Raw genomic sequence first — 23454 nt, forward strand, 5'->3', positions numbered from 1 at the left:
ACCGAGCTTGAAACAGAAAGAGGGGGAGGGGACAGGGATATGGGGATATTGCACATGTTCACATGTTGGGGGAAGGTTGTGTGGCTATTGCACTGATTGTAGGATTGCACATTTTTCACACTTTCAAGGAGTGCGCCTTTCTCAGTAGTTGTGTTGTGCCGTCAGTCTGACTGGCGGGAGGGAGCTGATGAAGAGGCGTGTCCTGTGGGTGCTGTGTCTCAGTGTTGGTGTCAGAGCAGAGAGGAGCTGATGAAGAGAGGAGCTGATGAAGAGGCGTGTCCTGTGGGTGCTGTGTCTCAGTGTTGGTGTCAGAGCAGAGAGGAGCTGATGAAGAGAGGAGCTGATGAAGAGTCTCCAATGATTCCCTCTGCTCTTTCCCCACAGCGCTGCACATGGAGTCCCTGTGCTCCTCTGTTTCCAGACCACACGGTGCTCTCTCAGTCCTCTGGAGGCGGGTGAGAGGGCGACGGTTCAGAGCAGCTTTCCTGAGCATCCTGATGAAATCAAGCCTTTTCTGGGCCCTTTTCACTGTGGCTGTGGTGTGAAGAGTCCAGCTCAGGTCACATGTCACCTGCATTCCCAGGGATCTGACACCCGTCCTCCCATTCCCACCACCTGGGCTCTTTCTATCAGAAAGTCCAGAATCCAGTTGCAGGTGGGAGTTGGGTCGCCGAGGTCCGTCAGCTTCTTGATTAGTTTTCCCGGGCGGATGGTATTAAAGGCAGAACTCTAGTCCAGGAATAGCATCCTGCATACGTCCATAGCTTTCCAGGGGTTGCAGAGTGCGGTGTAGAGCTATTGCTCCCGCGTGGTCACTGGGCGGTTGGGGCGGGAGGCAAACTGGAGGTCCACATGGTCCGGGACCGCGTGCTTGATGTGGGTGAGGACCAGTTTTTCTAGGCACTTCATGGCGACTGGTGTGAGAGCCACTGGCCTGAAGTCATTTAAGGTGGGTGTGTCTGGTCTTTTGGGGACTGGTATGATGATGGAGGATTTAAAGATACGGGGAACTACATATATATATATGTTTATATGTGTGTGTGTGTGTATATATATATATATGTATATATGTATATATGTGTGTGTATATATATATGTGTGTGTGTGTGTGTGTATATATATATGTGTGTATATATATATATGTATATATGTGTGTATATATATATGTATATGTGTGTGTGTGTATATATATATATATGTGTGTGTGTGTGTATATATATATATGTGTGTATATGTATATATTCAATCAGACGGCTTTTCAAAAAACGGGGTTTAAAGTTTACTAAGGCTTACAGCTTAAGAAAAAAAATTTTCCTTTCCTTTTTTAGATATCAAAAATTCCCTTTTAGGGTTTCCCTCCTTAATTGGGGTCTTTTTTAAAAATTTGAAAGGGGGGTTGGGGGGGGAAAATTCCTTTTTTTTTTTGGGCGGAGGATTAAATTTATGGAAAGTTTTGATCCCTCCCCCCCTCCGTTCCCTCTTGGGCTTTGTCCCCCCCGGGCTTCCCGGGGCCCTTCCCCCTGGTTTCCTTTTGGGCCCTTTCCTCCCGGGGGGCCCTCCCTGTTTTCCCGGTTTTTCCCTTTTTGGGGGTTTGCCCCTCCTTTTTTTTTTTTTTGGTTTTTTTTTTTTGGGGTTTGTTTTTTGGTTGGGGGGGTTTGGGGGTTTTTTTTTTTTTTTTTTGGTTTTTTTTGGTTTTTGTTTTTTGGTTTTTTTTTTGGTTTGTTTTTTTTTTTTTTTTTGTTTTTTTTGTTTGTTTTTTTTTTTTTTTTTTTTTTTTTGTTTTTTTTTTTGTGTTTCTTTTTTTTTGGTTTTTTTTGGTTTTTTTAATTTGGGTTTTTTTTTTTTTTTTTTGGTTTTTTGTTTTTTTGTTTTTTTTTTTTGGTTTGTTTTTTGGGTTTTTTTTTTTTGGGTTTTTTTTTTATTTTTGTTTTTTTTTTATTTGGTTTGTTTTTTTTGTTTCTTTTTTGGGGTTTTTTTTGCCCCCCCTCTTTCTTTTTTTTTTGGTTTTTTTTTTTTGGGTTTTTTCCCCCTTTCCCCCTTTTTTTGGTTCTGTTCCTTGGCCTCCTTGCCCCTTTCCTCCCCTCGTTTCCCTGGCCCCTCTGTTTTCCGGGTCCTCTGCCCCTCCCCCCTGGCCTCCTCTGTCCTCCTCCTGGCCCCCCTTTTCCTCCTCCCCCTCCTCGGGGCCCCCCTCCTCTGTCCCTCCCCCCTGGCCTCCTCTGCCCCTCCTCCTGGCCTCCTCTGTCCCTCTCTGGCCTCCTCTGTCCTCCTCTGGCCTCCTCTGCCCCTCCCCCTGGCCTCCTCTGCCCCTCCCCCCCTCTGTCCCTCCTCCCCTCTGTCCCTCCTCCCTGGCCCCCTTGTCCTCCTCCCCTCCTCTTCCCTCCTCCCTGGCCTCCTCTGTCCCTCCTCCGGGCCCCCCTTTTCCTCTTTTGGCCTCCTCTGCCCCTCCTCCTGGCCTCCTCTGTCCCTCTCTGGCCTCCTTTTCCCTCCTCCGGGCCTCCTCTGTCCTCCTCCCTTTTTTTGGCCCTCCTCTGCCCCTCCTCCTCCTCCTCTGCCCTCCCCCCTGGCCTCCTCTGTCCCCCTCTGGCCCCCTCCCTCTCTCTGGCCCCTCTGTCCTCCTCCCCTGGCCTCCTTTTCCCCCCTCCTGGCCTCCTCTGCCCCTCCTCCTGGCCTCCTTTTCCTCCTCCGGGCCCCCCTTTTCCTCCTCCCCTCCTCTTCCCCCCTCTCTGGCCTCCTCCCTCTCTCTGGCCTCCTCTGCCCCTCCTCTCTGGCCTCCTCTGCCCCTCCTGGCCTCCTCCCCCTCCTCCGGGTCCTCTGTCCCTCCCGGGCCCTCCCCCTTCCCTCCCCCTTTTTGCCTCCTCCCTCCTCTGGCCTCCTCTGTCCTCCCCCCTGGCCTCCTCTGTCCCCCTCCTGGCCTCCTTTTCCCTCTTTTCCTCCCCCCTCCCCCTCGGGCCTCCTCTGCCTCCTCCTGGCCTCCTCTGCCCCTCCTCCTGGCCTCCTCTGTCCCCCTCTCTGGCCTCCTCTGTCCCTCCTCTGGCCTCCCTCCCCCTGGCCTCCTCTGTCCCCTCCTCCTCCTCTGTCCCTCCCCCCTGGCCTCCTCTGTCCTCCTCTCTGGCCCCCTCTTCCTCCCCCTGGCCTCCTCTGTCCCCCTCCCCCTCCTCTGTCCTCCCTGGCCTCCTCTGTCCCTCCTTTTGGCCTCCCCCCTTTCCCCTTGGCCTCCTCTGCCCCTCCTCCCCCTCCTCTGTCCTCCTCTGGCCTCCTCTGTCCTCTCCTCCTCCTCTGCCCCCTCCCCCCTGGCCTCCCTGCCCCTCTCCCCCTTTTCCCCTTTTTCCCTCCTTGCCCCCTTTTTGGGTCCTTTCCCCCCTCTCCTTTGTCCTCCCCCTGGCCCCCTTTTCCCCCCTTGGGCCCTCCCTGCCCTCTCCTCTCCTCCTTTTCCCCCTCTCTGGCCCCTCTTTCCCCCTCCCGGGCCTTCGCCCTTCTGTCCCCCTAACCTCTTCTCACTCACCTTCTGCCCCCTCTCCTTCTTCCCCTGCCCCCTTTTTTCCTTTTTTCCAACCTTTCCCCTCCCTTTTGACTCTTTACCCCCCCCAAAGAAAGGCGCAACCCGGGGGCTCCCCTTTAATCTCCTCTTTTTTCCCCACCTCACCAAAACTCTTTCACCTCCTTCTCTTCCCTTCCCCAAAATTTCTTATTTTTTCCCCTCCTTGACCCCCCTGGCCTCCTCCTTCCCCCTTCTCACTTTGTCCTACTTTCCAAAAAAACCTCCTCCCCTTTACTCCCTTTTCAACCTCCCCCTTTTTCCCATCCCCTTTTTCCTTTTTCCCCCGTCTAATAAAGTTTTTAGCGGTCCTCCCTCCCCCCCCCCCTTTGGCCCCCTTTCCCCGGGTTTGTCCTCCTTCTCCTCCTCCCCTCAAACAGCTTTCAAGGGCCCTAAAGGGGGTCCCCTCTCCTAAAAACCAACCCCCCCTGGCAGCCCCCCTTCCTCTTTTTTTTCCTAAAAACTCGGGGCGGTTCCCTTCCCCCTGCCCCCCTCTTTTTGATTCACTTTCCCCCCAAGACCCTCCTCTTCTCGGACTTCCCCCAGGCAGCCCCCTTTTTCCCTTTTCCTTTACCCCCCTGAGTTTTCCCCCTTTTCCCTTTTCCCTTTCTGGGTTTCCCTCCTTTCCGGGGCCCCTCCTTTCCCTCCTTTGGGCCCCTAGGCCCGTGCCCCTTTTCCTTTCCCACTGGGTTTTCCCTCCTTTTCCTCTCAGGGGGGTTTCCTCGGGGTTTTGGGTTCCTCTTCCTCTCACTATGGGGTCCCTAAACCTTGGGTCCCCCTCTTCCTCTCATTTGGGGCCCCTAAAGGCTCCTTGGGTCCCTCCTCTTCCCCCATTTGGGGTCCCCCTCCCCCTTCCCCCTCCCCCCCACTATGGGGTCCCTCAAGGCTCCGTCCTGGGTCCCCCCTTTCCTCTCATTTGGGGTCCCTAAAGGCTCCTTTGGGCCCCCTCCTCTTCCTCTCACTATGGGGCCCCTCAAGGCTCCGTCCTGGGCCCCCTCCTCTTCCTCTCACTAGGGGGTTTCCTCAAGGCTCCTCCTGGGTCCCTCCTCTTCCTCTCACTATGGGGTTCCTCCTCCTTGGGCCCCCTCCTCTTCCTCTCACTAGGGGGTTTCCTCAAGGCTCCGTCCTGGGTCCCTCCTCTTCCCCCACTATGGGGCCCCTCAAGGTCCTTGGGCCCCCTCCTCTTCCTCTCACTATGGGGTCCTCAAGGCTCCGTCCTGTGTCCCCTCCTCTTCCTCTCTATATGGGGTTCCTAAAGGCCCCGTCCTGGGTCCCTCCTCTTCCTCTCACTATGGGGTCCTCAAGGCTCCTCCTGGGTCCCCCCTTTCCTCTCACTATGGGGTCCTAAAGGCTCCGTCCTGGGCCCCCTCCTCTTCCTCTCACTATGGGGTCCTCAAGGCTCCGTCCTGGGACCCCGCCTCTTCCTCTCACTATGGGGTCCTCAAGGCTCCGTCCTGGGTCCCTCCTCTTCCTCTCACTAGGGGGTTTCCTAAAGGCTCCGTCCTGGGTCCCTCCTCTTCCTCTCACTATGGGGCCCCTCAAGGCCGTCCTGGGTCCCTCCTCTTCCTCTCACTATGGGGTTCCTCAAGGCTCCGTCCTGGGCCCCCTCCTCCCCTCTCACTATGGGGTCCTCAAGGCTCCGTCCTGGGCCCCCTCCTCTTCCTCTCACTAGGGGGTTTCCTCAAGGCTCCGTCCTGGGCCCCCTCCTCTTCCTCTCACTATGGGGTCCTCAAGGCTCCGTCCTGGGTCCCTCCTCTTCCTCTCACTAGGGGGTTTCCTCAAGGCCCTCCTGGGTCCCCTCCTCTTCCTCTCACTAGGGGGTTTCCTCAAGGCTCCTCCTGGGTCCCCTCCTCTTCCTCTCACTATGGGGTTCCTCAAGGCCCCTCCTGGGTCCCCCTCTTCCTCTCACTATGGGGTTCCTCAAGGCTCCGTCCTGGGCCCCCTCCTCTTCCTCCCCTATGGGGTTCCTCAAGGCTGCGTCCTGGGCCCCCTCCTCTTCCTCACACTATGGGGTCCCACAAGGCTCCGTCCTGGGTCCCTCCTCTTCCTCTCACTATGGGGTTCCTCAAGGCTCCGTCCTGGGTCCCTCCTCTTCCCTCACTATGGGGTCCTCAAGGCCCTCCTGGGTCCCTCCTCTTCCTCTCACTATGGGGTTCCTCAAGGCTCCGTCCTGGGTCCCTCCTCTTCCTCTCATTTGGGGTTCCTCAAGGCTCCGTCCTGGGCCCCCTCCTCTTCCTCTCACTATGGGGTCCTCAAGGCTCCGTCCTGGGTCCCCCTCTTCCTCTCACTAGGGGGTTTCCTCAAGGCTCCGTCCTGGGTCCCCCCTCTTCCTCTCACTATGGGGTCCTCAAGGCTCCGTCCTGGGTCCCCCCTCTTCCTCTCACTTGGGGTCCTCAAGGCTCCTCCTGGGTCCCTCCTCTTCCTCTCACTATGGGGTCCTCGGCTCCTCCTGGGCCCCCTCCTCTTCCTCTCACTGGGGGTTCCTCAAGGCTCCGTCCTGGGTCCCTCCTCTTCCTCTCACTATGGGGTTCCTAAAGGCTCCGTCCTGGGTCCCTCCTTTTCCCTCTCCTATGGGGTTCCGCAAGGCCCCGTCCTGGGTCCCTCCTCTTCCTCTCACTAGGGGTCCCCCTCCTTGGGTCCCTCCTCTTCCTCTCACTTTTTCCTCAAGGCTCCGTCCTGGGTCCCTCTTTCCCCCACTATGGGGTTCCTAAAGGTCCCCTGGGTCCCCTCCCCTTCCACTTGGGGTTCCTAAAGGCTCTCCTGGGTCCCCTTTTCCTCTCTGTACAAAAATTCCTCCTCTGTCATTCGCTGGCTTCCCAATAGCTATCCCGATGACACCCCTGATTTTTGTTTCCCCCGGCCCAAAATGGCGGCGAATCTCCCTGTCTGACCGACATCTCTCAGTGGATGTCTGCTCACCACCTGAAGATCAACCCTGACAAGCCCGAGCTACTTTTCCCTTTCCCGGAAAAGGCTCCCCACCCATGACCTGACTACCACCTTAAAGCTCTGTGTTGGCCCCTCCCCCGACTGCCAGGAACCTGGGGGTGACACAAACAGTCAACCTGACCAACATCACTGCGACAACGTTCCTTTTACATGCTGCACAACATCAGGAAACAGGGCCTCTTCTTACTCAGAAGGCACAGGTTCGGGTCAGGCTCTGGCCCAGGCTCTGGTCATTTCCCCCTTGACTACTGCAACTCCTCCTGGCTGGTCTACCCAAAGGCCACCCGACCTCTGCAGCTCATCCAGAATGCAGCAGCTCGACTGGTCTTCAGCCCCCCTTCCCCCACACCACTCCGCTCCTCCGCTCCCACTGGTTACGGTGGCTGCCGCATCCGCTTCAAAACACGGGTTTCGGGGGTCCCTGCTCTGCGGATGGGGCCCCCGTCTACATCCGGGATATGGTCAGACCCCCGGGCACGTTTCCGCTGGAAAAGCCAATCGTCTTGTGCCTCCTCCTCGAGCTAATCACTCTACACCCAGACTGTTTGCTGTCCTGCTCCTCAGTGGGGGGCAGCTACTGACATCAGGACAGCAGGAAGTCTCTACATCTTCCGCCGGAGACTGAAAACAAATTTTTTCCGACTATATCTGGATTAAAACACAGATTTGCATTTCAGTGGCACTGGGATGGCACTTATTGTGGTGCTTTTGTAGTTCGACTGAGTTGAGGAAGTGTTGCTTCCTGTATTCTTGTTGTTCGTAGTTTGTACTCTAGGTTGAAATGCACTTATTGTAAGTCGCTTTGGATAAAAGCGTCTGCTAAATGACATGTAATGTAATGTGTGTGTATATATATATATATAATTATATATATATGTGTGTGTGTATATATATATGTGTGTGTGTATATATATATGTGTGTGTATGTATATGTGTGTGTGTATGTATATGTGTGTATATATATATGTGTGTGTGTGTGTGTGTATATATATATTTCCTCCACGAGGAAGAAAGTTATTTAAATTACGGGACTACACAAGTCTGGGTAGATGTGTCATCACCTGTTTGCTCCAATCATATCAATCTAGTCAGGGTTAAGGATCAACTCTATATTTAATATGTTTACACACAGTCCATGAGCTCCATGTTTGTTCATGAGACACACAAACAAACGTCTGACAACAGTTCTTTAATATCACAAAGTTTCTGTTTCTGCTAAACTAACAGCCACAGACATCGGCTCCTCAGTGTGGAGGAAAGCACTCTGAACTCAAAGTGTTGTTCTTAAAGTTATATAACAATATTAATATTAAGTTCAGAAACATGAGAAAATATATTTAAATTAAAAATAAATTTTTCTAACACCACCTACTCCCGACAGTCCCTCTTTGTCTACAGCACTACACTACCCATAATCCCCTGCACCAGAGAGAGGAACACACAGCGGTAATAAGCCGACACAACGTCAGCGTGACGCGGGCCAGAAGCTAAATATCTCACATCGTGAGTCGATCGCCTATCAGCTGGAGCTACATGTCAGGGGGCGGGGCCAGCTCCCACAGCCAATCAGAGCAGCTCGTACTGCCGCAGGTGCATCCGCTGGATGATGTCCCGACAGTCCTGGAACACGCGGCGGATGTTCTCCGTGTCGATGGCGCAGGTGAAGTGAGGATAGCAGTAATGCTTCCCATCGCCACTGGCTGTGCTGATCCTCTGAGAGACAGATGGGTAGAGAGAGAGACGGGTCAGAGAGAGACAGACAAGTGGCTGTACTGAATGTCTTATATTTATTTCTTACCAGAAATTCGTCTCTGATGAAAAACTTTGCTCTCATCACTTTAGGGTCTTCATCAGTATCTGGAGCAGCTGGACACACACACACACACACACAGCTTGTAGTACCATATTCCCCCCTGAGACTTGTGTACCATGTTAAATAGAGGCTTGTAGTACCATGTTCCCCCTAGAGGGTTGTGTACCATGTTACCCCAGAGGCTTGTAGTACCTTTCCCCCTCTTTTCCTTCCCATAGGGGCTTGGTTTCATTTCATAACTTGTGGCCCTGTTCCCCCTGAGGTTGTAGCCAGCCAGGGGCGTGTCATTAAATGACTTGGGCCAAATTCCCCCAGAGGCTTTTGTCCTGGCCCCCCAGAGGCTTGGGGCCCGTTCCCCCGGAGTTTTGGGAAAAAACCCCGACTTGTGGTCCTTTGGGAAAGAGGCTTGTGGGAATGAAGAGGCTTGTGGACCCTTTCCCCACTAGGGGCTTGGACCTGTTCCCCCCAGAGGCGGGTTTCCAAAAAGAGGCGTGCCTTTAAAAAGGGGGTTTGGACCATGTTCCCCCCGAGGCTTTTGGACCATGTTCCCCCCCGGGGGCCCGGTTTTTCCCCGAGGTTTTAGTTCCCATGGGTTGTGGTCCATGTTTCCCCCAGAGGCTTTTGGACCCCCAAACCCCCCTGGGCTTTGGACCCTTTTACATAAGGGCTTTGGGACCTTTCCCCACTGAAAGGGGTTGATCCATTTAATGGGCGGGGCCCTTTCCCCCGGGCTTGTGGGATGTTTAAATAGAGGCTTTGGGCCATGTTCCCCTGGGGTTGGGTTTCCTGTTTCCCCCAAGGTTGTTCCTGTTAAAGAGGCTGGGTAACCCCACTAGAGGTTTTGGGCCAGTTACCCCCTGGGCTTCAGATTTTCCCTGGGCGGGGACCAGTTACCCCCCCCGACGGTTTCCATTTTCCCACAACTTTGGACCTGTTCCCACAAGCTTTTGGGACCAGACCCCCCCGGGCTTTTACCCTGGCCCCTTTAGTTTGGACCCGTTCCCCCGGGGCGGACCAATTTCCCCCCGAGGCGGTTCCAAGGGACTGGGGGGTTTTCCCTGCCACGGGGGGTCCCTTTAAAACTGGCTTGGGGAAGGGCCCCCCAGGGGGGGAAAACCCCCTTTTCCCCCAAAGGTTTTTGCCTTTCCCACAAACTTTAAAAATTTTCCCCCTGGGCTTTTGGTCCATTTGCCCCCCTAAGGCTTTTCCATTTTCCCCCTCTTTTGGACCAGTTTAAGGGCTTTTGGGGCCTTTCACAGAGGGTTGGGCCTGGTAGAGGGTTTAAACCCCCCAAACTTTTTTTCCCCAGGGGGGAAAGGGTCGCCCCGGGTTTCCCCCCAAAAAAAAAGGGTTGGGGGGAATTTCCCCGGGGGAAAGGGGGTAGGCCCCTTGCCTCCGGCCCGGAATGTTCCCCCCTTTTTACCCCCCTTGGGGGGAGCCCACCGTGAGGAGACCCGGGGAACCCTTGTCCCTTTTTGGAGGTTGGGAAATGGCCCGTTTCCAATTGGCCCCCTCTCCGGCCTTCCCCACCGCCAGTTTCTGGGGTGGCGGGGATGGAGGTTTAACCGTTTTTTTAACCCCGGGCCAACCCCCTTTGGGGGCTGCCCCAGACTTTTTTCCAGTGAAATGGGGGGTACCCCATGGGGGCTAAATGTGCCCCCCTGGGTCCAGGAAAAGGGGTGGACTTTTTCCCCCTTTACCAGGGTTTATGGGGGGGGGTCAGTTCCCCCCGGGGTTTGGAAGCCCGGGCTTGGCCCTCCCCCTGAGGGATCCACCCCCAAGTTTTACCTTGGGGCCCCCGAGTAATTTTTCCCTGGGTTTGGCCATGTTCCCCTGGGCTTGAGTACATTTCCCCCTAACTTGTGGAAGTTCCCACTAGAGCTTTTGGGGCCTGGCCCCTAGAGGCTTGGACTTTGCCCCCTAAGGGGGGGGCCCCTTTCCCCCCAAAAGGCCATGTTCCCAAGGGCTTTGGTCCCTTTGCCCCCCAAGGCGTGGACCCTTTGCCCCCTAGAGGCTTTTAAAAGTCCCCCTCTTGGACCCTTTCCCCTAATTGTGGAAATTTTCCCCGGGCTTTGGTCCATTTCCCCCAAAAGGTTTATCCATTTCCAAAATTTTTTAAATTTAATGGGGTGGACCAGTTAACTGGGGTTTGTAATTTTTTAAAAACTTGTACCATTTTCCCCCCTAAACTTTATCCTGTTCCCACTAAATTGGTACCTGTTACTAACTTTGGGGCCATTTCCCCCTAGGGTTTTAAAATTCCCCACTAACTTTTGGGGACCTGTTTCCCAAACTTTGTTTGCCATTTCCCCCCTGGGCTTGTGACCTGTTGCCCATCTTTGAATTTACATGACTTGAGACCTTTGCCCCCAAAGGGTTTTGGAATTTCCCCCCTAGGGTTGTTCCAGTTCCCCAAGAGGTTGGTAGTTCCCCCCTAAAGTTGTGTACCCTGTTCCCCCTAACTTTGGACCAGTTCCCCCCGGGTTTTACCATGTTTCCCCCCGAGGCTTTGGACCATTTGCCCCCCTGAGGCTTTTCCTTTTCCCCCCTAAACTTTGTCCCTTTACCCCCCCCCGGCTTTTCCAGTTCATAAACTTTTAATGTTACCCCCCTAGAGGTTTTGGACCATGTTTTCCCCCCTAGACTTGTTACCCTTTCCCCCCTGAAGTTTTCCATTTCCCCCCTAGGACTTTGGGGAATGCCCCCCTGGGTTTTGTAATGCCCCCCTAGACTTGTGGGACCATGTTGCCCCCTAGAGGCTTTGGGGCCTGTTCCCATAGGTTGTTCCCTTTGCCCCCCTAGAGGTTTTACCATTTCCCCCTGGGGTTTTACCATGTTTCCCCCCTGGGGTTGTGGAAAAGTTTACTGGGCGGGCCATGTTTATGAGGGTTTGGGACCTGTTCCCCTAGAGGTTGTGTACCATGTTCCCCCGGGCTTGTTCCATGTTCCCCCTGAGGGTTTTACCATGTTGCCCCATAAGGCTTGTGGTCCCTTTGACAAGCTTTTTCCCTGTTCCCCCCAGAGGCTTGTGGGACCATGTTACCCACTGAGGTTGTGGTCCATTTCCCACTGAGGGTTTTCCATGTTCCCCCGAGTTGTAGTACCAGTTCCCCACTAGAGGTTTTGGACCCTTTCCCACTGAGGGTTTTCCATTTGCCCACAGAGCTTGTGTACCCTTTCCCCACTAAGGCTTGAAGTTGTGGGTTTTTGGCCCTTTAAAAACTTTGGGCCATGTTCCCTGGGTTTGGGGCCATGTTGACTGGGTTTGGAATGTTCCCCCCCCCAAAACCCCCGGGTTTTAATGTTGTGAGGCTTGGTACCTTTACCCCCTAGAGGTTTTGGGAAGTTCCCCCAAAAGGTTTGGCCCTTTCCCCCTAGAGGTTGTGGGCCATGTTCCCACTGGGCTTGTGTTTTGGGTTCCCCCTAGGGGGGTTTTTCCCCAAAAATTTTCCATTTCCCACTGACTTTTGGGCCTGTTCCCCGAGGTTGTTTTGGGGTCCTGTTCCCACTGACTTTTGGGCCTGTTCCCACTGAGGTTTGTTCCCATATTTTGCCCACTGGGCTTTTACCATGTTCCCCCTAACTTTTGGGCCTGTTCCCACTGAGGTTTGTCCTTTCCCACTGGGCTTTTACCATGTTCCCCACTGACTTTTGGGCCTGTTACTGAGGTTGTTACCATGTTCCCCACTGAGGTTTGGTTCCATGTTCCCACTGAGGTTTTGTCCTTTCCCACTGGGGTTTGTCCTTTCCCACTGGGCTTGTGGACCTTTCCCACTGAGGTTTGTCCTTTCCCCACTTTTTTTCCCCCCCCCGACTTTTGGGCCTGTTACTGAGGTTTGGTACCATGTTCCCCCTGGGGGTTTTGGGCCTGTTCCCCACTGAGGTTTGTCCATGTTTCCCCCGACTTGTGTCCTGTTCCCCACTGAGGTTGTTACCATGTTCCCCACTGAGGTTTTACCATGTTCCCCCTAGACTTTTGGGGCCATGTTCCCCCCTGAGGTTGTTACCATGTTCCCCACTAGGTTTGCCATGACTGGGCTTTTACCATGTTCCCCCTAGGTTTGGGCCTTTCCCCACGGGTTTTTATGTTCCCCCCAACTTTTTCCATTTCCCCATGGAAACTTTTTACCTGTTACCCCCTAACTTTTTACCTGTTCCCACGGGGGTTTTACCTTTCCCCACAGGGCGGGGTCCGTTCCCCCAGGGCGTAGACCATGTTCCCCTAAACTTTTAAGTTCCCCCCCCCGACTTTTACCTGCCCACAGACTTGGGACCTTTAATCTTGGGGTTTTCCCCTAGAGGTTGTTCCATGTTCCCCCCCCCGACTTTTTTACCGTTCCCCCTGGGGTTTATCCTTTGCCCCCCTTTGGGATGTTCCCCCTAAACTTTGGGCCGTTCCCCCTGGGGCTTTGGGATGTTCCCCCTGGGCTTTTGTTTACCTTTTTACCCCCTGGGGTTTTCCATGTTCCCCACTGGGTTGGTTTTCCTGTTCCCCACTGGGTTGGTTTTCCTGTTACACTGGGTTGTTACCTGTTCCCATCTTGTTTGGGTCCCCTTTTTTTCCCCCTAAGGGCTTTTCCATTTACCCCCCAAGGTTTGGGCCTTTCCCATAAAAGGTTGTAAAATTTTCCCCATAAGGGTTGGAATTTCCCATAAGGGTTTCCATTTGATAGACTTTTTGCCCCCTGGGGTTACCTTTCCCCATGAGGCTTGTGGGACCAGTTCCCCCTGAGGGTTTGGGAAAGTTCCCCCCTAAGGCTTTTAATTTCCCCATGATTGTTAAATTTCCCCCTAAAACTTTGTCCTGTTCCCCAAATTTTGGGGTTTATAGGTTTGGGGCCCTTTCCCCCTAACTTGTGGGACCTTTGCCCCCCTAGAGGTTTGACCATGACATAAGGGTTTTGGTAATTTCCCACTAATTTGGCCATTTCCCATGGGGCTTTGGGCCATTTGCCCCTAACTTTTTTTTCCCCCCCCCAGACTTGGGGTCCATTTTCCCATAAGGGGTTTAGCCCTTTCCAAAACTTTTTTTTTTGGGCTTGGGACCTGTTCCCCCTGGGGGTTGGGTTTTCCCTTTTCCCATAGACTTGGACCTTTTAAAATGGGGTTTTAATTTCCCCCCGGGGCTTTTAAAAACCCTTTGCCCCAAAACTTGTGTACCTTTCCCACTAGACTTTTTCCATTTCCCCCCTAAGGCGGGTCCCTGTTCCCCCCCCAAACTTTTTACCATTTCCCCTAAGGGGTTTTGTACCCCTAAGGGTTGTAATGTTCCCCCTGAGTTTTGGCCATGTTGCCCCACAATTGTGGTCCTTTCCCCACAACTTTTTACCCTGTTGCCCCCTAAACTTGGAAACCCTTTAAAAAACTTTTGTCCTGTTAATGAGGGTTGGGTTCCATTTGCCCCCCCAGAGGTTTGACCAGGCCCATGGGTTGGTTCCATGTTAAAATGATTTGGGGGCCCTTTTTCCCCACAATTTTACCATGTCCCACTAAAATTTTGCCATTTGATTTTTTTTCTTTTTACCAGTTGCCCCCTGAATTGGGCCATTTTTAATTTTGAACTTTGGAATTTTTGAAATTTGGGCGTGGTTTTTTAAGGGTGTTAAATTTCATAAAATTTGTACATTTAAAGGTGTAGTAAGGTTATTTAACTTTTAAATTTTCAGGGGGGAAATTTTTAAACTTTTTAATTTTTATGGGTTTAACCCTTACCCCTGAGATTTTTGGTATGTTGGACTTTGGTTTTTGAAAATTTTATAAAGGTTTTAAACCGACCCCTGGGCGTGGTCCATTTGATTGAACTTGTTTTTAATTTGGGGAGACTGTAGTTTTGTTTTTAGGGCGTGGCCCGTTTATGGGGTGGAATGTTTAATTTTAAATTTTTATGATTGTGGGCCCTTTTTAATGAGGTGAGTAATTTTTGATAAAAAGGTTGTATGCCTTTCCCTAAGCGGGGTTTGGGGGGGGCCCCTTTGGCGGGGGGTGGCCCCGGGGAAAAGGGGGGGATTGTTGCATTTTTGTTTGGGTTTTTTCACTTTTTTTTTTTTGTTCCCTGATTTTTGTTGGGGTTTTTCCCCGGACGGAAGTTGCTGGAAAATTTCCATTTTTTCCACCCGAACTTGTGGGGGCCTGTTAAAGGGCTTTGGGCCGTTCCCCCAGGGTTTTAACCCCGGGCCCCGGAGCGGGTCCAGGCCCCACAGGCTGACCCCCCGGCGGGTAATTTTGTGTACCTCTGTGTGTGTCTCTCTCTGTGTGTGTACCTCTGTGTGTGTCTCTGTGTGTGTGTGTGTGTACCTCTGTGTGTGTGTACCTCTGTGTGTGTACCTCTGTGTGTGTACCTCTGTGTGTGTGTACCTCTGTGTGTGTGTGTGTACCTCTGTGTGTGTCTCTGTGTGTGTGTGTGTGTGTGTACCTCTGTGTATGTGTGTACCTCTGTGTGTGTGTACCTCTGTGTGTGTGTACCTCTGTATATGTGTATGTGTACCTCTGTGTGTGTGTACCTCTGTGTGTGTGTGTGTGTATCTGTGTGTGTACCTCTGTGTGTGTGTACCTCTGTGTGTGTGTACCTCTGTGTTTGTGTACCTGTGTGTGTGTGTACCTCTGTGTGTGTGTACCTCTGTGTGTGTGTGTACCTCTGTGTGTGTGTGTACCTCTGTGTGTGTACCTCTGTGTGTGTACCTCTGTGTGTGTGTGTACCTCTGTGTGTGTACCTCTGTGTGTGTACCTCTGTGTGTGTTGTTGTGTACCTCTGTGTGTTTTGTGTGTGTGTGTACCTCTGTGTGTACCTCTGTGTGTGTGTACCTCTGTGTGTGTGTATCTCTGTGTGTGTGTACCTCTGTGTGTGTGTACCTCTGTGTGTGTGTACCTGTGTGTGTGTACCTCTGTGTATGTGTGTACCTGTGTGTGTACCTCTGTGTGTGTGTACCTGTGTGTGTGTACCTCTGTATATGTGTGTGTGTACCTCTGTGTGTGTGTGTGTGTACCTCTGTGTGTGTGTATATGTGTGTGTACCTCTGTGTGTATGTACCTCTGTGTGTGTGTACCTCTGTTTGTGTACCTCTGTGTTTGTGTACCTCTGTGTGTGTGTGTACCTGTGTGTGTGTACCTCTGTGTGTGTGTGTACCTCTGTGTGTGTGTACCTGTGTGTGTGTACCTCTGTATATGTGTGTGTGTACCTCTGTGTGTATGTACCTCTGTGTGTGTGTGTGTGTGTGTACCTCTGTGTGTGTGTACCTCTGTGTGTGTACCTCTGTGTGTGTGTACCTCTGTGTTTGTGTACCTCTGTGTTTGTGTACCTCTGTGTGTGTGTGTACCTGTGTGTGTACCTCTGTGTGTGTACCTCTGTGTGTGTACCTCTGTCTGTGTGTGTACCTGTGTGTGTGTGTACCTCTGTGTGTGTGTACCTCTGCGTGTGTGTACCTCTGTGTGTGTGTATCTCTGCGTGTGTGTACCTCTGTGTGTGTGTACCTCTGTGTGTGTGTGTGTGTACCTCTGTGTATTCAAAGTCAGAAAGCAGTGCGATGCTCTTGATGTAGTCAAGTCTGGACTCGTTGCCAGGGTTACCCAGAGGAACGGGCGGAGTCAACGAACACATGGCAGCCACAATGGTCTGAAACACACATACGCACACACACTCATCATCAAGCTTTTAGGACCAATCACAGAGGCTCTACGGGTCATGTGACGCACCACGATGGCGTCCTTCACGTTCTTCCTGATGTCTTGAATCTTCATCCGCTTCTCTCTGGAAAACAAACCGGCATCAGGGGAAGGAATCAAGGAAACAGGAAGGAAAAGTAAACAGGAAGTAAACGTAAACAAGACAGAACTGTAAATTAAAGCTGCAAGCAGCGATGAACGGGTCCTCGTTCCTCCTTTGCACGCCGGGGGTGCCGGCCGGACGCCGGCCCCCTCGGCCGAGAACGCAGGCCCACCGTTCGGGCGTTTTACTGTTCGGCATGCGATGACCCCGAGTAAAAGAAGGCTTGTTGATATCCTCAGGCCGTGAATCCTATGAAGGATGAGAAGGAGCAGATCTCGAGTTTAATCCAGTGTAGCTAGCAGGGGCGCCAGACACGTGAACATAGACCACGCTATGTAACACATGTGAATCCGACGCTGCTTAGGGTTGATTTGCTTTACCACTGTGCTTATGATCAGAATCAATTCTAAATTAGCATACGATGTCTTCACGGTCAGTATGTGATGACATACGAGGAATATGGAGCAGATTGCATAATGTATGGCTGAGTTACATCAACTTGCATTGTCATGGCGATGTTTTGCCGGTCCGGCAAACGCACAAAGTTTAATATTTTTCAAATCTTTCAAAGATTATTTACAGCAAAGGTCTCAAGACAATACTGGCCTAGTTTGGAATGAATCAGGTTTAAGCTCTAGGAGGAGTTAACGGTTTTACAACCCCTAAAAACATGAAAAGGTCAAAAGCATATTTTGAGGATTGATTGTAGCGCCCCCAATGTTCAAAATATTCTGAAAAGATTAAGAAGTTATGTGTCCTTGTGACATAGGCTACCAATTGGTGAAGAGAATGCTGGTGATTTGGTTAGTGTCTTTATATATTAGCCACACCCCTCGATGTCTACTGGTCCATACATCCTCTGAACGAAATAAGATATCAACACCCGATAAGAATTGTTTAAATTGAACCAATAGACCCTCACAGGAAAATTTGGTACAAATTGAACTATGTTTTGAAAAAAGTACAAAACAGTTTTTTACAAAATTCAAATGGCGGAAAATCTAAGTTGACGAGTTTATGGTCATAATAATATATTTTTGTAGAGCAGGTCCAAACGGGAGATGTATGTTGAATTACGAGTCAATTAGTATTGAGGCAAAAAACATGGGCCTTGATCAAAATTCATTCTAGGGGCGCTATTTGTTTGCTATTGTCAATCCTAAGCATTCAAATCATATCAGGAACTTGACTTTAAATAAAAGCCAAGTTTAGTCGTTTTACATGCTACATTGTTTATTTGTTCACCATGGCGATCATCTGCTGATGCTACGACTCGCCACACTTCAACGTGTCATTACGACCTTCACAGGGAAGCTTTATCAAGGTCTTGCATCTATTCTGCTATATTTTGAGAGGGATCTGAATAATCTGTGAGAAGGGTAAAAAAGTAGAAAACATGTAACTTCCTCTTGCCATGATATATGAGAAATATGGAGCAGATTACATAATGCATGGGTGAGTTACATCAACTTGGATTTTTAAGTGTATGCACGGTGTTTTTTGATGTTCCCGAATTCATCTAATAAAGTTTAATATTTAAATCTTCAAAGATTTTTCACGCAGAAGGTCTCAAGACCATACTGGCCTAGTTTGAATGAACTGGTGTAAGCTCTTAGGAGGAGTTAAATAGTTTTACAACTCAAAACATGAAAAAGGCTAAAAGGCTACAAATGCTAAAATGCAGATGGCTGAGGGATTTACGCAGCCTAAATGTTCAAATATTATGAAACAAATTACGTAGTTTAAGGGATGCGATATGGACATAGGCTAGCAATTTGGTGAGGATAGGCCACCAATTTCCAAAGTTGTGTGACTTAAAGATAGGCCACAATCTCCATTGAATGTTCATTGGTCTATATTCTCTGAATGCAATAAGATATCAACAAGATTTTCAGTAGTTATGGTGACATTGAACCAATAATGGACCCCAGCAATTTCCGGATGAATCAGACAAAGCATTTTGGAAAAAAGTGAAAAAAATATTTTTTTACAAAATTCAAAATGCCGGAAAATCTAAGGAGGTGCATTTGATGCCCACCATGAACTTATTTGTAGAGCAGGTCCAGGTGAACCTGGATATCAAATTTCAAGTCAATCGGTCATTGTTGAAAAAAAGTATTAGCTTTCTACCCCAAGGGGGCGCTATGAAAAATGTTCAAATACAAAATGCAGAACCTTGAAAATATCGGGATTTTCAATGAACCTGATATGCATGTCAAATTTGACAACTTTTGGAATATGATAAAGGCCTCAAAAGGGCAACATTCCTTAGAGAAAATAATAACTCCGAGAAAAACAATAGGTTCCTCTACGACGAAGTCGTAAAGAGGACCCAAACAAGAAGGAAACATAAACAAGAAGGAATCGAGGAAACAGCAAGTAAACGAAAACAGGAAGTAAACGTAAACAAGAAGTAAACGAAAACAGGAAGTAAACGTAAACAAGAAGTAAACAAAAACAGGAAGTAAACGTAAACAAGATGGAATTGTAAACAAGAAAGAACTGTAAACAAGAAGTAAACAAGGAGACGTAAACAAGAAGGAAACATAAACAAGAAGGAGACGTAAACAAGAAGGAAACGTAAACAAGAAGGAGACGTAAACAAGAAGGAAACATAAACAAGAAGGAGACGTAAACAAGAAGGGAATGTAAACAAGAAGGAAACGTAAACAAAATGTATCAATATCAGTAATCAATCATCAGGAAACAAATTCATAACTACAACAGAACACACCACAGTTATATAAAATAAAAGCTCATCTCTACAGGAAGTGCTGGGCTGGGATTTCAAAGTAAAGGTTGAAGTTTCAAGGTTTGACTCACTCAGTGTTGAAACCGTTAACATGAAGGATCCTCATCTGCTTCACGATGGTGCTCTTACCCGACTCTCCTGCTCCTGGTGGGGGACAGGTGAGAGGACAGGTGAGACACACAGGTGAGAGGACAGGTGAGAAACACAGGTGAGGACAGGTGGGAGGACAGGTGAGAGGACAGGTGGGAGGACAGGTGGAAGGACAGGTGAGACAGACAGGTGAGAGGACAGGTGAGAGGACAGGTGAGACACACAGGTGAGGACAGGTGGGAGGACAGGTGAGACACACAGGTGAGGACAGGTGGGAGGACAGGTGAGAGGACAGGTGAGACACACAGGTGGGAGGACAGGTGAGACACACAGGTGGGAGGACAGGTGAGACAGACAGGTGAGAGGACAGGTAAGAGGACAGGTGAGACCCAGGTGGGCGAGTACCCAGCAGCAGCAGGCGGTAAGTGTAATGGTAGGCTCTCTTTCTGCAGCACCTCTTGGAGTCTTCTTGTTGGCTTCTCCTTTCAGTGCAGTCCAGACGCTCCTCCTCCGTCTGCCCCCCCAGGCAGCCCATCGCACCTGGAGGACAACCAGTCAGTAAGAGACAGAAACCAGTCAGTAAGAGACAGAAACCAGTCAGTAAGAAACAGAAACCAGTCAGTAAGAAACAGAAACCAGTCAGTAAGAAACAGAAACCAGTCAGCAAGAGACAGAAACCAGTCAGTAAGAGACAGAAACCAGTCAGCAAGAGACAGAAACCAGTCAGTAAGAGACAGAAACCAGTCAGTAAGAGACAGAAACCCGTCAGTAAGAGACAGAAACCAGTCAGTAAGAAACAGAAACCAGTCAGTAAGAAACAGAAACCAGTCAGCAAGAGACAGAAACCAGTCAGTAAGAGACAGAAACCAGTCAGTAAGAAACAGAAACCAAATAGTAAGAGACAGAAACCAGTCAGTAAGAGACAGAAACCAGTCAGCAAGAGACAGAAACCAGTCAGTAAGAGACAGAAACCAGTCAGTAAGAGACAGAAACCAGTCAGTAAGAAACAGAAACCAGTCAGTAAGAGACAGAAACCAGTCAGTAGGGGAATGAGAAACAGTCAATGAAGAGCAAAACCAGTCAGTGAGACAGAAACCAGTCAGTAAGAGACAGAAACCAGTCAGTAAGAGACAGAAACCAGTCAGCAAGAGACAGAAACCAGTCAGTAAGAGACAGAAACCAGTCAGTAAGAGACAGAAACCAGTCAGCAAGAGACAGAAACCAGTCAGTAAGAAACAGAAACCAGTCAGTAAGAGACAGAAACCAGTCAGCAAGAGACAGAAACCAGTCAGTAAGAGACAGAAACCAGTCAGTAAGAAACAGAAACCAGTCAGTAAGAGACAGAAACCAGTCAGTAAGAGACAGAAACCAGTCAGCAAGAGACAGAAACCAGTCAGTAAGAAACAGAAACCAGTCAGTAAGAGACAGAAACCAGTCAGCAAGAGACAGAAACCAGTCAGTAAGAGACAGAAACCAGTCAGTAAAAAACAGAAACCAGTCAGTAAGAGACAGAAACCAGTCAGTAAGAAATAGAAACCAGTCAGTAAGAGACAGAAACCCGGTCAGTGAGGACAGAAACCGTTGATGAAACAGAAACCAGTCAGTAACCTGCTGAAACCAGTCAGTAAGAGACAGAAACCAGTCAGTAAGAAACAGAAACCAGTCAGTAAGAGACAGAAACCAGTCAGTAAGAAACAGAAACCAGTCAGTAAGAGACAGAAACCAGTCAGTAAGAGACAGAAACCAGTCAGCAAGAGACAGAAACCAGTCAGTAAGAAACAGAAACCAGTCAGTAAGAGACAGAAACCAGTCAGCAAGAGAGAAACCAGTCAGTAAGAGACAGAAACCAGTCAGTAAAAAACAGAAACCAGTCAGTAAGAGACAGAAACCAGTCAGTAAGAGACAGAAACCAGTCAGTAAGAGACAGAAACCCGTCAGTAAGAAACAGAAACCAGTCAGTAACCTGCTGAAACCAGTCAGTAAGAGACAGAAACCAGTCAGTAAGAAACAGAAACCAGTCAGTAAGAGACAGAAACCAGTCAGTAAGAAACAGAAACCAGTCGACCAGTAGACTCAGTACCTGCAGCTGTTGCAGAACCCCGAGGAGTCAGAGCGTCTTCCTGTCCATCAAAGTCCAAGAGCCCCTCAACCAATCAGCATCCAGGTCCAGGTCCAGGTCCAGGTCCGAGGGCTAGAACCAGGTCTCTTGCAGGTTTTTGGATTTTTCTTTGGTGAAACAGTGAAGAGAGAAACACCTGAGCAGCTCCCGCCCCGCCCCCCCCCCCCCTCCCTCTAATAGCTCATTAGTCTCTTTTCTTTTCTTTGGGGATTCTCTGTTTTTGCTCCACTGTCACTTCCTGACAACCAGAAGCTGCATCGCAAACAAACCAGGACTGAGACCAGGACTGAGACCGGGACTGAGACCGGGACTGAGACCGGGACTGAGACCGGGACTGAGACCGGGACTGAGACCGGGACTGAGACCGGGACTGAGACCTGGACTGAGACCGGGACTGAGACCTGGACTGAGACCGGGACTGAGACCGGGACTGAGACCAGGACTGAGACCGGGACTGTCTCTGGACCAGCAGGTCAAAGGTCAGGAGACGAAAATTCAGACTATTTGCTGTCGCAGAGGAAGGAGACAGTTCATTCAATAAATAAATATTAATATATATATATATATATAATAGATAAATAATTATAAATATACCCTATGAGACGGCATAGATCCTATCTGCTGATGGATCATCGAGGTCTGGGTCGTGGAATTCCTGCTCCTGACTACGCCACTGTCCTGTTGAGGACTCCGCCTCACTGTTGATTCTTCACTCTCCTCCCCACCGCCATCTGCCTGATGGATCGTGGAGGAATCTCCATCGATCGCGAATATGCCTACTATGAACTATTCATACACTCTGTCACATTCATTGAATGTATTTAAACTCTAAATCTGTCCTTCTGTACACATTACATCTATTGCATCTGTCCATCCTGGAGAGGGATCCTCCTCTGTTGCTCTCCTCCAGGTTTCTTCCCTTTTTTTCCCCCTGAAGGGTTATTTGGGAGTCTCAACAGGACAGTGGCGTAGTCAGGAGCAGGAATTCCACGACCCAGACCTCGATGATCCATCAGGCAGATAGGATCTATGCCGTCTCATAGGGTCCGATGACCCCATGACGGAAGCTGCCAAGTGACCCGGGAGAAAGCAGAGTTAGTAACGGTGATTGAGAGATGAACCATCCTTAAGGGAGAGAAAAAGAGGAGATAGGTACTAGCATCTCAACGCCCCCGGCAGCTATAAGCCTATAGCAGCATATCAAGGGGCTGGACCAGGTGAACCTGATTCATAGCCCTAACTATAAGCTTCCAGTCAAGAGGAAGGTCTAAGTCTACTCTAAACGAGGTGACTGTGTCTGCCTCCCGGACTGAAGGTGAAGTTGGTTCATAAAAGAGGAGCTTGATAACCAAAGGCTCTGGCTCCCATTCACTTTTAAGACTCTAGGAACTGCGTAGTCCCAAGACGTAGTGAGCGTAGCTCTTAGTGGGCAATATGGTACTACAAGCTCCTTAAGACAAGCGATGGAGCATCACCAATCAAGGCTTTGCACGTTAAGAGAAGAATTTTTAAAAGATTCTTGATTTTACCAGAGCCGCAGAGCAGCTAGTGCAGGAGTGATGATCTCTCTTTCTTAGTTTTAGTGAGAAATCACCCAGCCGCAGTATCTCTGGATCAACTGAGGACCTAAGAGACTTATAGGATAGCCTGATAATAAGGAGCTGACCCAAGAGACTTATGAGCAGCCTGATAATGAGTTGGACTTAAGACTTATAGAGCAAGCCTGATAAGGAGTTGGACCTAAGACTTATAGACAGCCTGATCATAAGGAGTTGACCTAAGAGACTTATAGAGCAGCCTGATAATGAGTTGATTTAAGAGACTTATAGAGCAGCCTGATAATAAGGAGTTGACATAAGAGACTTATAGAGCAGCCTGATAATGAGTTGACTGACAGAGATATAAAGTTATGTTATGTTATTGCTTACCATATCTTAAACTAAACAATCAGAGGAGCTTCCCGAACTCCAAGCTGCGTTCCACACCAAGGTGGTGTTATGTGTCTGAGGGAGTCGGATAAGGAAGGATAATAAACCGACGGAAGGAATATGTCAACATATCCTCAGTTCCACTTGTCCATCTGGTGTTGTGTGTGTGTGTAAAGCTTGTCAACAAAAGGCTGACCAAGGGGGTGCTCGTGGGCAAGCTTTGGAGGTCGCCGTGCTCAAGCACTACGCAAGGCCTGAGCGCGTCCCCTTTGATCAAAGCTTTCAAAGATACTACGTTGTCTGTGATTCATTTCTCACCTCCTTGACCGTGAATATTTTACATGATATAGAGAGGAAAAAACCTAAGAGACCTAAGAGGGACCTAAGAGACTTATAGAGCAGCCTGATAATAAGGAGTTGACCTAAGAGACTTATAGAGCAGCCTGATAATGAGTTGACTTAAGAGACTTATAGAGCAGCCTGATAATAAGGAGTTGACCTAAGAG

The 23454-nt window shown here is 49.8% G+C and overlaps 1 protein-coding gene across 1 annotated transcript; it reads right to left on the reverse strand.

Moving 5' to 3' along the window:
- Window positions 1-7578: 7578 nt before the first annotated feature.
- On the reverse strand, window positions 7579-19436 carry LOC130206588 (guanine nucleotide-binding protein G(olf) subunit alpha-like). Its single transcript, XM_056434634.1, has 7 exons — window positions 19307-19436; window positions 18883-18955; window positions 15987-16041; window positions 15787-15906; window positions 9752-9836; window positions 8283-8350; window positions 7579-8197 (listed from the first exon to the last, which is right to left on the reverse strand). Exons 1-7 carry the CDS (start codon window positions 19434-19436, stop codon window positions 8051-8053), a joined length of 678 nt encoding a protein of 225 aa, XP_056290609.1. The 3' UTR covers window positions 7579-8050.
- Window positions 19437-23454: the final 4018 nt, after the last annotated feature.

Source organism: Pseudoliparis swirei, chromosome 16, assembly GCF_029220125.1.
Source record: "Pseudoliparis swirei isolate HS2019 ecotype Mariana Trench chromosome 16, NWPU_hadal_v1, whole genome shotgun sequence".
In the NCBI taxonomy this organism is placed as follows: Eukaryota; Metazoa; Chordata; class Actinopteri; order Perciformes; family Liparidae; genus Pseudoliparis; species Pseudoliparis swirei.

What these genes read in the sequence shown, in the direction of transcription:
- LOC130206588 (XM_056434634.1), bottom strand. Translation starts at nt 19,436, where the DNA reads ATGGGCTGCCTGGGGGGGCAGACGGAGGAGGAGCGTCTGGACTGCACT. An exon ending in TTACCGCCTGCTGCTGCTGG is followed by an intron (nt 18,956 to 19,306) that starts GTACTCGCCCAC and finishes GTCCCCCACCAG; the next exon opens with GAGCAGGAGAGTCGGGTAAG. An exon ending in TCATCAGAGACGAATTTCTG is followed by an intron (nt 8,198 to 8,282) that starts GTAAGAAATAAA and finishes TCTGTCTCTCAG; the next exon opens with AGGATCAGCACAGCCAGTGG.